At 37.7% G+C, this 16,324-nt stretch overlaps 1 protein-coding gene across 1 annotated transcript in view; it reads left to right on the top strand.

The window, feature by feature from the left end:
• The window catches only part of MICU1 (mitochondrial calcium uptake 1), a 224,210-nt gene that overhangs the window by 187,366 nt on the left and 20,520 nt on the right, over window positions 1-16,324 (top strand). Inside the window, exon 10 of the mRNA XM_068547778.1 lies at window positions 3,039-3,147. Within this exon, the coding sequence (XP_068403879.1) occupies window positions 3,039-3,147 (109 nt within the window). The remainder of the gene's footprint in view (window positions 1-3,038; window positions 3,148-16,324) is intronic.

The following is a 16,324-nucleotide window of genomic DNA, read 5'->3' as shown; positions in this document are numbered from 1 at the left end:
AAGATTTCCATCACCCCAAAAAGATCCCTCATGCTAGTTTGCAGTCAGTCCCCATTTTCACCGTAGCCTTACACGACCATAAATCTTCCTCTGTCTCTATAGATTTGCCTTTTCTGGAAATTTCATATAAATGCATTCACATAATAATGTAGTTATTTGCACTAGCTTGTTATGTTAATCACTTTGATGTTTGGGTTCCATAAAGCTCAGCGGAAAAAAAACCTTCTTGACCGTATTTCCACATGTGATTCTCTACTTAAACATAACAAAAACGTTCTGTTTTAAAACAAATTGTGATGGGCGATGAAAAGTGGATACTGTACAATAATGTGGAATGGAAGAGATCATGGGGTAAGCGAAATGAACCACCACCAACTACATCAAAGGCCAGTCTTCATCCAAAGAAGGTGATGTGTATATATTGTGGGATTGGAAGGGAGCCCTCTATTATGAGCTCCTTCCGGAAAAGCAAACGATTAATTACAACAAGTGCTGCTCCCAATTAGAACAACTGAAAGCAGCACTTGACGAAAAGCATCCAGAATTAGTCAACAGAAAACACATAATCTTCCATCAGGATAACGCAAGACCGCATGTTCCTTTGATGACCAGGCAAAAACTGTTACAGTTTGGCTGGGAAGTTCCAATTCATCTGCCCTGTTCACCAGACATTGCACCTTCGGATTTCCACTTATTTAGATCTTAATAGAAAAAATTTCAATTCCCTGGAAGACTATAAAAGGCACCTGGAACAGTTCTTTGCTCAAAAAGATAAAAAGTTTTGGGAAGGGACTTCCCTGGTGGTGCAGTGGTTAAGAATCCTCCTGCCAATGCAGGGGACACGGGTTTGATCCCTGGTCTGGGAAGATCCCACATGACGCAGAGCAACTAAGCCTGTGCTCCACAACTACTGAGCCTGCGCTCTAGAGCCCGCAAGCCACAACTACTGAGCCCACACACCACAACTACTGAAGCCCATGCGCTCTTGAGCCAGTGTGCTGCAACTACTGAAGCCCACGCACCTAGAGCCCATGCTCCGCAACAAGAGAAGCCACCACAATGAGAAGCCCACACACCACAACGAAGAGTAGCCCCCACTCGCCGCAACTAGAGAAAGCCCGCACGCAGCAATGAAGACTGAATGCAGCCAAAAAAAAAAAAAAAAAGTTTTGGGCAGATGGAATTATGAAGTTGCACATCTTTTGATGGAGAGGAAGAGAAGATGGTATTAGTGTATCCATCCACAAGCAGGTGATATTGTAAAACCTGTGCTTCTGATCCAGTGGAATTCTTCCCTCTTATAATGTTGTTTCTAGCCTAGTGCTTACATTAGATAGCATACTATGGCATTTGTACAAGGAATGAACCCTACCTCTGAGAATGACCTTAAGAGAATGACCTCAAGTTGGGGCAGAATTATTTAATATAGGCCTTTTTCACTGCCAAAAGTTATGGAGCTTGGTATATAGTAGGTGCTCCATAAATGTTGGAATGAATGCTTAAATACAGATGGACAACCGTTTGTAATTGCCAAAAACTGGAAATAGCCCAAATAGGATAGATAGTCACACGATGGAATACTTACAGCAATAAAAATGAATGAACTACAGATATACACAAAAACATCGAAAAATCTTAAAGAGAGAATCCATATATAATAGAATACATATTGCATGGTTCCATTTATAAAATTAAACAGACATACTTAAACTCCTTAAACATATGTCTAAGGATGCATAAATAAATAGTAAAGCTATTTTTTATGAAAAGCAAGGAAATGAATATCCTAAAAGTCGCAATAGTTATCACTGGGAGGAGAAGAGGCTCATGACTGGGAAGGGTCATGTTGGGGAAGAGAGGGAGATTTCTGGGATGCTGATAATTGTCTGTTTCTTGACCTGAATCGAGATTTTATGGGTGTTCATTTTACAACAGTTTGTTTTATGCACCTTTCTATATGGTCATCATATTCCATAATTTAAAAAATTTTAAGTTCTATGATTCTAAGGAGAAAAACTAAAAAGATCAAGTGACATAATCATACACATAGTATTTTAGCTTTTAGTTTGATAAAATGAGAAAGATACCATTGGCCAGTTTGGAGAGTACCAGGAAAGTTCTATAGATTGTCTATATTAAGGTTTCCTTTTTACTGAGTTACCGATGTGGATTCCTGGGCTCTGTAGTTTGGGGAAATGGCGATCGGAAGAGGATCAGTACTGAGTAGAAGCCCATCAACATCTGCAGTCCATAAAAGGACCTGATGCTTCATTAGAAGGCGTTAACCTGAGTGTCTCCCCAGTGTTACTCACTTCTTAGAGATTGTATTCATTTCCATCACTGCATGATGTGTGAGAAATGGGAAACAGGCAACAGGACAAATCTTCCTCCCTCTAATCCCTGTTTATCCAGCTACTCTCTTGAGCCATCATAGAAAGTAGCATCAAAGATCAGCAAATGTTTGACCAGCTTTTGGAAAGAATTTCCTCATTCACAGACTTTCATCAGATTAAAGTTACATGGCAAATTGCTTCATTAGTAGCTTTTAAATTGAGATAATGAACAATTTTCCCAGTTGCTTGGGTTCTGCTAAATGCTGAAACCGTTCCCATGTATATTACTGACTTTGGTGGTTCTTCAATTAGCTTAAGCCTCAAAAAGCTTGACTGGCCTATGAGTAGATTATTAAAATGAAAGTCCTGATGGGTCTTACTTGTTATGATGTATAACAGATCAAGTGGCTACAGCTCATTTAGGAAGTGTTACAACAGATATTGTGACTAATTGGAGGGTATAGTTAGAAATATTTTCTTTAAAGATATCCAGCCATAACTTTAAACAGCTTCATGTCAAATTTTACATATGAGGGGAAAGCAGTTAGCCAATGTGCGTTTCTCAGGGTAAAATACCAGAGTTTTGTTCCCCTGTTGTGTACAAATTTGACATTCCTTGACTAATTTGTTGAGTCTCTGTTCTAGACATAGCATAAATTTCTGATTTATAGGCATGAATAACTGCCTTCTTCTTTCTTCTTTCAGGGTCTGACATTTCCGGAAGTGGAGAACTTTTTTACTTTCCTAAAGAATATTAATGATGTAGACACTGCATTGAGCTTTTACCATATGGCTGGGGCATCTCTTGATAAAGGTAATGAAACCCAAAATTTTTTTCTTGAAGCTATAAACACTGAATCTGTAATCTATTAGGTGACTACCCATCCTTAACAGTAATACGTGAATTTTTCTTGACATTGTTTTTTGATTTGTTTTGTTGACACTGTATGAGCCTTGCATTTCACCCTGAGAGGCCAAATTGAGCAAATATATCGTCTTGTGCTAAAGGCTATATAGTCAAGGCAGATTCCCATCTTTAAATGATTAGTCTTGGAAACAGGCATCTAAGCTGAGGCACAGTGAATGAAATTCAGAAATTCTCTCTTTAGAGCCAGAGTCATGACATATATAATGTGAAGGTAAAGTTGCTGTTCATTTTAATTCATTCTTTGTTGAGAAGGAATAGTTTGGTTTGTTTTTCATGTTAAAGTTTTTGTGTTTTTCTTTAAAAGATAAAATCATGATTCTGAAAATAGCACCCCCTATTGGCTTCCTTCATACAAATTCAGTTCCAGTTTGTACAGTCAATGTGAGAGAGCAGAGGAACTGAAAACAGTTTTTTCCCCAATATTTTATTATGCAAAATTTCAAACATACATAACAGTTGAAATAATTATTCAGAGAACATCCATATATCCACTTCAATGAATATTTTGCTATATTTCCCTGATAGAATATCTATGCATATATTCATCCTTCTGATTATCAATCTCTCTTATTTTTTGACACATTCAAAGTTAAGTTAGAGACATAAGTACTTCACTCCCAAATACTTCAGCATGAATATTTACTGAAGTTCAGTAGTTGTTTACAGTTCCCTTGTGCCCTTTCACAGTCAATTTCTGCCCCTGGTTATCACGAGGCAATCTTAATTCTGTGTATTTTTCCACCATGGATTAATTTTGTTTGTTCTAGAACTTCATACAAATGGAATTATACAATGTACACTCTCTCTAAAGTTTCTCTCAGCGTGTGCTTGAGATCCACCCATGTTGTTGCACGTACAGTAGTTTGTTCCTTTTTTATGAATAGTAATCCGTTGTATGAATACACCACAATTTGTTTATCCACTCTTCTGTTGGACACCTTGGCTGTTTCTAGTTATTGGCTATCTTGAATCAAGCCACTATGAACATTCTTGTGTTAGTCTTTTTGAGGACATGTATTTTCAGTTTTCTTGGATAAATACCTAGGAGTAAATTGCTGTGTCCAGAGAAAGGTATTTCGTTTATAAAAAAAACTTTCAGACCCTTTTTCACAGTGTATCTTTTTTATACTCCCACTAACAATGTACAGCAGTTCAAGTGGTTCCACATTCTTGTCAACAGTTGGTGGTATCAGTCTTTTTTAATTTTTGTGATTCTGGAATGTATATAAAGGTATCTCGTGTTTGTTTGGTTTTTTTAATATTTATTTTTTTATTTTATTTTTGGCTGCGTCGGGTCTTTGTTGCAGCACATGGGATCTTCGTTGTGGCATGCAGGATCTTTCGTTGTGGCACGCGGGGTCTTCATTGAGGTGTGCAGGCTTCTCTCTCTAGTTGTGGCACCCAGGCTCAGTAGTTGCAGCACGCAGGCTCAGTATTTACAGCGCGAAGACTCTCTGGTGGCACACAGGCTCCAGAGTGTGTGAGCTCTGTAGTTGTGGTACACGGGCTCCAGAGCACGTGAGCTCTGGAGTTGCGGCACTCAGGCTCTCTAGTTGTGGCTTGCATGCTCAGTAGTTGCAGCGCGTGGGCTTAGTTGCACTGTGGCTTATGGGATCTTAGTTCCCTAACCAGGGATCAAACCCACGTACCCTGTATTGGAAGGCAGATTCTTAACCACTGGACTACCAGGGAAGTCCCCTCATTGTGTTATTAATTTGTACTTCCCTGATGACCTCTGCTATTGAGCAACTTTTTGTGTTCTCATCATTCAGATATCTTCTTTGGTGAAGTGTCTGTTCAAATCTTTTACCCATTTTTATAAGTTTGCTTGTCTTATTGAATTGTGGAAGTTCTTGATATATTCTAATATAAGTCCTATATCAGATATATATTTTGTGAATAGCTTCCTAGTCTGTGGCTTGCCTATTCATTTTCTTAACAGGGTCTTTTTTTTTTTTAACATCTTTATTGGAGTATAATTGCTTTACAATGGTGTGTAAGTTTCTGCTTTATAACAAAGTGAATTAGATATACATATACATATATCCCCATATCTCCTCCCTCTTGCGTCTCACTCCCACCCTCCCTATCCCACCCCTCTAAGTGGTCACAAAGCACCAAGCTGATCTCCCGGTGCTATGCGACTGCTTTCCACTAGCTATTTATTTTACATTTGGTAGTGTATATATGTCCATGCCACTTTCTTACTTCGTCCCAGCTTACCCTTCCCCCTCCCCGTGTCCTCAAATCCATTCTCTATGTCTGCGTCTTTATTCCTGTCCTGCCCCTAGGTTCTTCAGAACCATTTTTTTTTTTTTAGATTCCATATATATGTGTTAGCATACAGTATTTGTTTTTCTCTTTCTGACTTACTTCACTCTGTATGACAGACTCTAGGTCCATCCACCTCACTACAAATAACTCAATTTCGTTTCTTTTTATGGCTGAGTAATATTCCATTGTTTATATGTGCCACATCTTCTTTATCCATTCATCTGTCGATGGACACTTAGGTTGCTTCCATGTCCTGGCTATTGTAAATAGAGCCGCAATGAACATTGTAGTACATGACTCTTTTTGAATTATGGTTTTCTCAGGGTATACGCCCAGTAGTGGGATTGCTGGGTCGTATGGTAGTTCTATTTTTAGTTTTTTAAGGAACCTCCATACTGTTCTCCATAGTGGCTGTATCAATTTACATTCCCACCAACAGTGCAAGAGGGTTCCCTTTTCTCCACACCCTCCCCAGCATTTATTGTTTGTAGATTTTTTGATGATGGCCATTCTGACTTGTGTGAGGTGATACCTCATTGTAGTTTTGATTTGCATTTCTCTAATGATTAGTGATGTTGAGCATCCTTTCATGTGTTTGTTGGCAATCTGTATATCTTCTTTGGAGAAATGTCTATTTAGATCTTCTGCCCATCTTTGGATTGGATTGTTTGTTTTTTTGATATTGAGCTGCATGAGCTGCTTATAAATTTTGGAGATTAATCCTTTGTCAGTTGCTTCATTTGCAAATATTTTCTCCCATTCTGAGGGTTGTCTTTTTGTCTTGTTTATGGTTTCCTTTGCTGTGCAAAAGCTTTAAGTTTCATTAGGTCCCATTTGTTTATTTTTGTTTTTACTTCCATTTCTCTAGGAGTTGGGTCAAAAAGGATCTTGCTGTGATTAATGTCATAGAGTGTTCTGCCTATGTTTTCCTCTAAGAGTTTTATAGTGTCTGGGCATACATTTAGGTCTCTAATCCATTTTGAGTTTATTTTTGTGTATGGTGTTAGGGAGTGTTCTAATTCCATTCTTTTACATGTAGCTGTCCAGTTTTCCCAGCACCACTTATTGAAGAGACTGTCTTTTCTCCATTGTATATCCTTGCCTCCTTTGTCATAGATTAGTTGACCATAGGTGCTGGGTTTATCTCTGGGCTTTCTATCCTGTTCCATTGATCTATATTTCTGTTTTTCTAACAGTACCATATTGTCTTGATTACTATAGCCTTGTAGTATAGTCTGAAGTGAGGGAGTCTGATTCCTTCAGCTCTGTTTTTTTCCCCTCAAGATTGCTTTGGCTATTCGAGGTCTTTTGTGTCTCCATACAAATTTTAAGATTCTTTGTTCTAGTTCTGTAAAAAATGCCATTGGTAATTTGATAGGGATTGCATTGAATCTGTAGATTGCTTTGGGTAGTATAGTAATTTTCACAATATTAATTCTTCCAATCCAAGAACATGGTATATCTCTCCATCTGTTTATGTCATCTTTGATTTCTTTCATCAGTGTCTTACAGTTTTCTGAGTACAGGTCTTTTACCTCCTTAGGTAGGTTTATTCCTAGGTATTTTATTCTTTTTGTTGCAGTGGTGAATGGGATTGTTTCCTTAATTTCTCTTTCTGATCTTTCATTGTTAGTGTATAGGAATGCAAGAGATTTCTGTGCATTAATTTTGTATCCTGCAACTTTACAAATTCATTGATTAGCTCTAGTAGTTTTCTGGTTGCATCTTTAGAATTCTCTATGTATAGTATCATGTCATCTGCAAACAGTGACAGCTTTACTTCTTCTTTTCCAACCTGCATTCCTTTTATTTCTTTTTCTTCTCTGATTGCTGTGGCTAGGACTTCCAAAACTATGTTGAATAATAGTGGTGAGAGTGGACATCCTTGTCTTGTTCCTGATCTTAGGGGAAGTGCTTTCAGTTTTTCACCATTGAGAATGATGTTTGCTGTGATTTTGTCATATATGGCCTTTATTATGTTGAGGTAGATTCCCTCTATGCCCACTTTCTGGAGAGTTTTTATCATAAATGGGTATTGAATTTTGTCAAAAGCTTTTTCTGCATCTATTGAGATGATCATATGGTTTTTATTCTTCAATTTGCTAATATGGTGTATCACATTGATTGATTTGCATATATTGAAGAATCCTTGCATCCCTGGGATAAATCCCACTTGATCATGGTGTATGATCCTTTTAATGTGTTGTTGGATTCTGTTTGCTAGTATTTTGTTGAGGATCTTTGCATCTATATTCACCAGTGATATTGGTCTGTAATTTTCTTTTTTTGTAGTATCTCTGTCTGGTTTTGGTATCAGCGTGATGGTGGCCTCGTAGAATGCGTTTGGGAGTGTTTCTCCCTCTGCAATTTTTTGGAAGAGTTTGAGAAGGATGGGTGTTAGGTCTTCTCTAAATGTTTGATAGAATTCACCTGTGAAGCCATCGGGTCCTGGACTTTTGTTTGTTGGAAGATTTTTAATCACAGTTTCAATTTCATTGCTTGAGATTGGTCTGTTCGTATTTTCTATTTCTTCCTGGTTCAGTCTTGGAAGGTTATACCTTTCTAAGAATTTGTCCATTTCTTTCACTTTGTCCATTTTACTGGCATAGAGTTGCTTATAGTGGTCTCTTAGTATGCTTTGTATTTCTGTGGTGTCCATTGTAACGTCTCCTTTTTCATTTCTAATTTTATTGAGTCCTCTCCTTCTTTTTCTTGATGAGTCTTGCTAAAGGTTTATCAATTTTGTTTATCTTCTCAAAGAACCAGGATTTAGTTTTATTGATCTTTGCTATTGTTTTCTTTGTTTCTATTTCATTTATTTCTTCTCTGATGTTTATGATTTCTTTCCTTCTTCTAACTTTGGGTTTTGTTTGTTCTTCTTTCTCTAGTTCCTTTAGGTGTAAGGTTAGATTGTTTATTTGAGATTTTTCTTATTTCTTCAGGTAGGATTGTATTGATATAAACTTCCCTCTTAGAACTGCTTTTGCTGCATCCCATAGGTTTTGGATTGTCGTGTTTTCATTGTCATTTGTCTGTAGGTATTTTTTGATTTCCTCTTTGATTTCTTCAGTGATCTCTTGGTTATTTAGTAACATATTGTTTAGCCTCCATGTGTTTGTGTTTTTTACGTTTTTTTCCCTGTAACTGATTTCTAATCTCATAGCGTTGTGGTTGTAAAAGGTGCTTGATATGATTTCAGTTTTCTTACATTTACCAAGGCTTGATTTGTGACCCAGATGTGATGTATCCTGGAGAATGTTCCATGTGCACTTGAGAAGAAAGTGTAATCTGCTGGTTTGGGATGGAATATCCTATGAATATCAATTAAATCTATCTGGTCTGTTGTGTCATTTAAAGCTTGTGTTTCCTTATTAATTTTCTTTCTGGATGATCTATCCATTGGTGTAAGTGAGGTGTTAAAGTCCCCCACTATTACTGTGTCACTGTCGATTTCCTCTTTTATAGCTGTTAGCATTTGCCTTATGTATTGAGGTGTTCCTATGTTGGTTGCATATATATTTATAATTGTTATATCTTCTTCTTGGATTGATCCCTTGATCATTATGTAGTGTCCTTCCTTGTCTCTTGTAACATTCTTTATTTTAAAGTCTATTTTATCTGATATGAGTATTGCTACTCCAGCTTTCTTTTGATTTCCATTTTCATGGAATATCTTTTTCCATCCCCTCAATTTCAGTCGGTGTGTGTCCCTAGGTCTGAAGTGGGTCTCTTGTACACAGCATATATATGGGTCTTGTTTTTGTATCCATTCAGCAAGCCTGTGTCTTTTGGTTGGAGCATTTAATCCACTTACATTTAAGGTAATTATCAATATGTATGTTCCTGTTACCATTTTCTTAATTGTTTTGGGTTTGTTTTTGTAGGTCCTTTTCTTCTCTTGTGTTTCCCACTTCGAGAAGTTCCTTTTGCATTTGTTGTAGAACTGGTTTGGTGGTGCTGAATTCTCTTAGCTTTTGCTTATCTGTAAAGCTTTTGATTTCTCTGTCGAATCTGAGTGAGATCCTTGCCAGGTAGAGTAATCTTGGTTGTAGGTTCTTCCCATTCATCACTTTAAATATATCGTGCCACTCCCTTCTGGCTTGTAGAGTTTCTGCTGAGAAATCGGCTGTTAACCTTATGGGAGTTCCCTTGTATGTTACTGGTCGTTTTTCCCTTGTTGCTTTTAATAATTTTTCTTTGTCTTTAATTTTTGTCAATTTAATTACTTTCTGTCTTGGTGTGTTTCTCCTTGGGTTTATCCTGCCTGGGACTCTCTGCGCTTCCTGGACTTGGGTGGCTATTTCCTTTCCAATGTTAGAGAAGTTTTTGACTATAATCTCTTCAAATAATTTCTCAAGTCCTTTCTCTCTTCTCCTTCTGGGACCCCTATAATGCAAATGTTGGTGCATTTAATGTTGTCCCAGAGGTCTCTTAGGCTGTCTTCGTTTATTTTCATTCTTTTTATTCTGTTCCATGGCAGTGAATTCCACCATTCTGTCTTCCAGGTCACTTATCCATTCTTCTGCCTAAGTTATTCTGCTATAGAGTCTTTCTAGTATATTCATTTTAGTTATTGTATCATTCATTTCTGTTTGTTTGTTCTTTAACTCTTCTAGGTGTTTGTTCTTTAATTCTTCTAGGTCTTTAAACATTTCTTGCATCTTCTCGATCTTTGCCTCCATTCTTTTTCCGAGGTCCTGGATCATCTTCACTATCATTATTCTGAATTCTCTTTCTGAAAGATTGCCTATCTCCACTTCATTTAGTTGTTTTTCTGGGGTTTTATCTTGTTCCTTCATCTAGTACATAGTCCTCTGCCTTTTCATTTTGTCTATCTTTCTGTGAATGTGGTTTTCATTCCACAGGCTGCAGAATTGTGTTCTTCTTGCTTCTGCTGTCTGCCCTCTGGTGGATGAGGCTATCTAAGACGCTTGTGCAACCTTCCTGATGGGAGAGACTGGTGGTGGGTAGAGCTGGGTGTTGCTCTGGTGGGCAGAGCTCAGTAAAACTTTAATCTGCTTGTCTGTTGATGGATGGGGCTGGGTTCCCGCCCTTTTGGTTGTTTGACCTGAGGTGACCCAGCACTGGAGCCTACCTGGCTCTTTGGTGGGGCTAATGGCAGACTCTGGGAGGGCTCATGCCAAGGAGTACTTCCCAGAACTTCTGCTGCCAGTGTCCTTGTCCCTGCAGTGAGCCACAGCCACCCGCCACCTCTGCAGGAGACCCTCCAACACTAGCAGGTAGGTCTAGTTCAGTCTCCTATGGGGTCACTGCTCCTTCCCCTGGGTCCTGATGTGCACACTACTTATGTGTGCCCTCCAAGAGTGGAGTCTCTGTTTCCCCTTGTCCTTTCGAAGTCCTGCAATCAAATCCCACTAGCCTTCATAGTCTGATTCTTTAGGAATTCCTCCTCACGTTGCTGGACCCCCTGGTTGGGAAGCCTGACGTGGGGCTCAGAACCTTCACTCCAGTGGGTGGACTTCTGTGGTATAAGTGTTCTCCAGTTTGTGAGTCACCCACCCAGCGGTTATTGGATTTGATTTTCTTGTGAGTGTACCCCTCCTACTGTCTCATTGAGGCTTCTCCTTTGTCTTTGGATGTGGGGTATCTTTTTTGGTGAGTTCCAGTGTCTTCCTGTTGATGATTGTTCAGCAGTTAATTGTGATTCTGGTGCTCTCACTAGAGCGACTGAGTACATGTCCTTCTACTCTGCCATCTTGAACCAATCTCATCTGTTTTTCCCTTTAAATGATGTCAGTCTTTGCTTCATTAATTTTGAGCTCTGGTATTAAGTGCATACATACTTAATGATTATGATTATTGTCTTTTCCTGATGAACTGGCCATTTTATCATTATGAAATATTCCCCCTTTATGTTTAGTAATATGCCTTTTCTTGAAGTCTATTTTATCTGGTATTGATTTAATTACTCCAGCTCTTTGGGTAGTTATTGTTTGCATGGTATGTCTTCCTCTATTCTTTTATGTTAAACCTATCTGTGTCTTTAAGGTATATCTCTTCTAGACATAGAGTTGGGTCTAGTGGCCTTTTAGCTGTACTTTTTTGCATTTTATATTTTAGTGATTTCTCTAGAAATTATAACTTTTCATGGTTTACTTAAAGTTAATATTGTACCACTTCAAGTGAAATGTAAGAACCTTGCATTCATACAGTTCGATTTACCATCATCCCATCCTTTATGCTATAGTTGTCATTTTATATTTCCTCTGTATATGTTATAATCCCTATCATATAATGTTAGGATGTTTGTTTTCAACAATTATATTTTTCAGTAAATTAACAGAAAAAATAATTTTTATACTTAGCCACATTTACCATTTATTCATACTTACCATTTTGAGTGTTTTTCATTTATTCCTGAATATCTAAAATTTTATCTGGTATCACTTCCCATCAGTTTGAAGAACTTCCTTTATCATTTATGGTACAAATCTGCTGGCAGTAAATTCTCTTAGTTTTTGGTTTATCTGACAATGTTTTTATTTCACCATTGGGTACTGTGATTTGTGATTTTTAAATCTCTCCAAAGCACTGACTCAGGTTTTATAAGCACAGTCTTGCTTATTCAACACTTTTTGGTGGATTTCTTGAGATTTTCTAATATAAGATCATGCTATCTGCAAACAGAGATCATTTTACTTCTTCCTTTCCAAGCTGGATGCCTTTTATTTCATTTTCTTGATCCACATAACTTTTTAAAACAGCATTTGTCTCCTTGCTTGTTTACATATTTATTTTTGTTTGTTTAAAATAATACCCCCTCTGACCTTTGTAGAAGCTTTTGGAAAAAATTAATGAAATCATGGAGGTTATGTATGTGTATGTGTAACACCACAGGGTCATTTCTCCAGAATAGCTTTGGTTGTATTGCTTTGTTTCACAAAACAGATTTGACAGCATCTGCAAATCCAAAGATGTAAGACTTGAAGTCATCACTTATTATTAAAATAAAATTAATAAGCTCCTATTTATATTTGCATACCTTTTTTTGAAAAGTCCAACTAAAGACAATAGATTCACTTTAAAGAACAATTATATAGGATGAATCACTGTCTGTGTTAAAATTACAGGATGTACAAAATAGAATGATTCAGGGTAATGGTAGCAAAGGAAAGTGCAACCTAGTGGTTAAAAAAAAAAAAAAGATAAAGTGTTTCTTTCAAATGACTTCAAACCATTTCCTGGGATGTTTAGTCTCTCCATAGAGTTCATGCCTCATTATCCTTGTTAATAGAGGCAGTGGTACAAATTATACAGTCATATCTGATATCCAAAAATATGTTTGGTTTTGAGATAGATGATATTTGGCCTTTTTTTTTTGACTTCTTAGATTGTTTTATCTGTCTAACTTTGGAGTCCCTGAGTGTAAAAGATAGATATCTAGGGAAAACTGGCCTAGATTCATACTAAATAAGAGGGAGAAGCCAAGTGTATTCATTTCCCAGGGCTGCCGTAACAAATTACCACAAACATGGTGATCTAAAACAACAGAAAGTTATTTCACAGTTCTGAAGCCCACAAATCTGAAATCAAGATGCTTGCAGGGCCACACTCCCTCTGAAGGCTCTAGGGAAGAATCTTCCCTTGCCTCTTCCAGCCTGTGGTGGCTTAGTCACGCCTTGGCTTGTGGCTGCATAATACCAATCACTGCTTCTATCTTCACGTGGTCTTCCCCCTCCTTCTCTCTTCTGTATATCTGTTTGTCTATCCTCTGTATATCTCTTGTAAGGACACTTGTCATTGGATTTAGGGCCCACCTGGTATCATCTCAAGATCCTTAATTACATCTGCAAATCCCCTTCTTCCAAACAAAGTCACATTCACAAGTTCTCGAGGCTAAGATGTAGACATATCTCTTGGGGCAGCCACCATTCAATGCACTGTAGCAACCAAGACCTAAATATCACTCATACATAGTCCACAAAGTAAGGCAAAAATAGAAACAAAAAAAATATGAGTTTAATTTACTGTGAGAATATTTGTATTGTCTGTTTAAAAACTCATTTTTTTAAACCTAATTATACTCTTTACATGGCTAACTTCTATTTCTTCAAAGAGGCCTTCCCTAACTACTCAATATACATTATAAAAAACTAACTATATTGTCTATAGCTTTTATAGTTTTTTTAAAAAGAGGCATTAACCTAAAATCTTCTGCCTTCACTATTGTCATCAATTTCTATCCATAAATTATAGACATGGGCTTGAATTTTCACAAATATGGCTTATCAGGTAGAGCAGAGACTACTAACTGTGATATTTTGTACATAGATAGTAGGCCCTCAATAAATACTTATTAACTGAATTATGCCTCATCTGTCCAGGAGCTCGAACAAACAAAAGTAAGCATTATCCTTGATTCTGTACTCGTTCATCCCCATATTTATTTCTTCAATAAATCCGTGTCCCTGCTTCTAAAACATCCTGAATCTGACTCTGTTTCTCCACCTAGCCTTCTCTAGCCCTGATCTCTTTACCTAGGCTTACAGGGCTCCATATGGCATGGCTCTTATATACTCTTTGAGTACATCAAATATCACTTTCTTACCAGTTCACTGCATTCCACATGTTCTTTTATATTCTAGATATATCAAGTTCATTCCCACCCAAAAGCCTTTGTTCGGGCTGTTCCTTCACCTCAAGTGCTCTTTCCCAGGATCTCTGTGTATTTGGCTCCTTGTAACTCAGGTGTCATATAAATCACTTTCCTGGTAACTCCATCAGCCTGTATCATAGCCTTTATCACTACCTGATATTTTCTTGTGTATTTATGTGTGCATTTATTATCTGTCTCTGTTTACTAGAATGCTTATCTGTCTTGTTCCTGGATATATTCCCTGTGCCTAGGACAATATCTGGGATATAGTAGACACCCTATAAATATTTGCTCAATAAATGAATGAGTGAATGAACATCTTGATAGATGTGAAAAAGACATAGGATCTCAAGCCAGTAACCCCTCACCTTTGACAGTAGATCCAGAGAACAAATTCATGTCATGAATTCATTGTGTACTATAACCCCTATCTTTTAGACTTAACATACATTTCACCTTCATCCGAGCTTAAGGGGGTCATGATATCAGCAATGTTAAGTGATGTACTGCAGTGTGCATGGAAAGACTAGCTTGTGCTTGGCTACCGTTCCAAGTTCCTTCCCTCTGCCAGATGTGCCTGTCTTCACTTCCTTTGCTCTGCCAGATGTGCCTATCTTTTGCAGGCTCTCCTTGCACTCTCCCCTTTGCTTTTAAACATTCCTGATCCTAATAGTCATACTAGTGATTTTTCCATTCGTTTGAGTTCTATGCCAATTCTCCTTCCACTGAATCATGGAATTTCACTGCTGAGATGAATCTTAGAAGAGAGGAAGAAAAGTGTAATAGTTAAGAATAAAAGTCTGGATTTGAATCTTGGCTCCATCATTGACTAGCTTTGTAGCTTTGGGCAATTTCTGAATTTAGTTTCTGTGTTTTTAGAATCAGGATAATAATATCCACCTCATAGGATTGTCCTGAGGATAAATCTACATAAAGCACTTAACCTGGTGCCTATCATGCAGTGAATGTTTAATAAATGCCTGCTGCTTCCATTATGAGGTTGATGATGTAACCAGATTTAGTGTGGTTCATCCATTCATTCAGCTAGCAGCATAGGCACTGTGCTGGGCACAGGGTTCTACTCTCAAGAAGCTCACAGTCTATTAGGGGAGAAAGAAAAGGATACAAGCTGTTCAAGTTGTTGTGATAGGTGCTAATTAGGGCCTCTGACCCCTATGAGGGGTGGGGAAAGAGTGAGGCAGAGGTGGACACAGGAGTACTTTCGTCTGCCTGCTGCTCTCAGTCTCAGCTGTCTTCATTTTTTCTCAAAAGGTTAGGACCTTCAGAAATTGGCACCTTTTAGAGGCCCTGGAACTCTCTCTTCCTTGGCTATTTTAGAGCTTGCAAACCTGTCTTTAGACATAATTTAGTACAGAATTTCCAAAACAGCATTGTGAAGAACATTATATACTGCAATATGTTAATGGTTTTGTGGGTTTAAAACAAAACCCAAAAAAAGTGTTCCATGGTTCAAATAAGTTTGGAAAATGCCAGGTTATACAGAATTTCTTCCTGCAACACTACTCCTGCCAACTTTTTAATATGCTAATGTGCATTATTAATCTCCAAGAGAGTGATATAGTTCCCAAACTTGACTTGCCTCAGAATGTCTTTTAACAACTTATAGAGCTAATGTTCCTCAGAACAGTTGGAGAACCCAGGCAGGTGGCAACTGCAGATTTACATTCCAGCGTGATGTAATCCCTCAGATTGAAAATGCCAAATTTCATTGTGGCTATTTCTTTAGTTCTACATGGTTCATGTGAGAATGACAACTCTCAGGCAAGAATGACATGCCTTTGTTAAATTTTGACCATTTGGAGAAAGAACCTTTCTGCATGAACTATAGTACCTTTCTACTATAGGTCATCTCTTTTGTTTAGCACTTAAGAGGAATTGGTTCTATTGCTTATTCATATACATACTGGGCATAAAATTAGATATATTACCTCTCAAGGGCTGTCTGAATGATTTACCTAGTCTGCTGAAGAAGGTAATGGAAAATTGAACATGACTCCTTCCCCATGGCATCCTATGATGGAAAAGTTAGAAATTATTTGAGTTGGAGCTCTAGAATGAGCTATGGCCTGTATGACTTAGAGTATTCTTATTTCTGCCAAGAGAATAAAAGGTTTCTTCTAGGTATGGTAAAGCCCCATTATAAGCACCTTA

The sequence above is a fragment of the Eschrichtius robustus genome, chromosome 7, assembly GCF_028021215.1.
Source record: "Eschrichtius robustus isolate mEscRob2 chromosome 7, mEscRob2.pri, whole genome shotgun sequence".
In the NCBI taxonomy this organism is placed as follows: Eukaryota; Metazoa; Chordata; class Mammalia; order Artiodactyla; family Eschrichtiidae; genus Eschrichtius; species Eschrichtius robustus.
The sequence above is the reverse complement of the archived record's forward strand: the minus strand, read 5'-3'. Positions and strand labels throughout refer to the sequence as shown.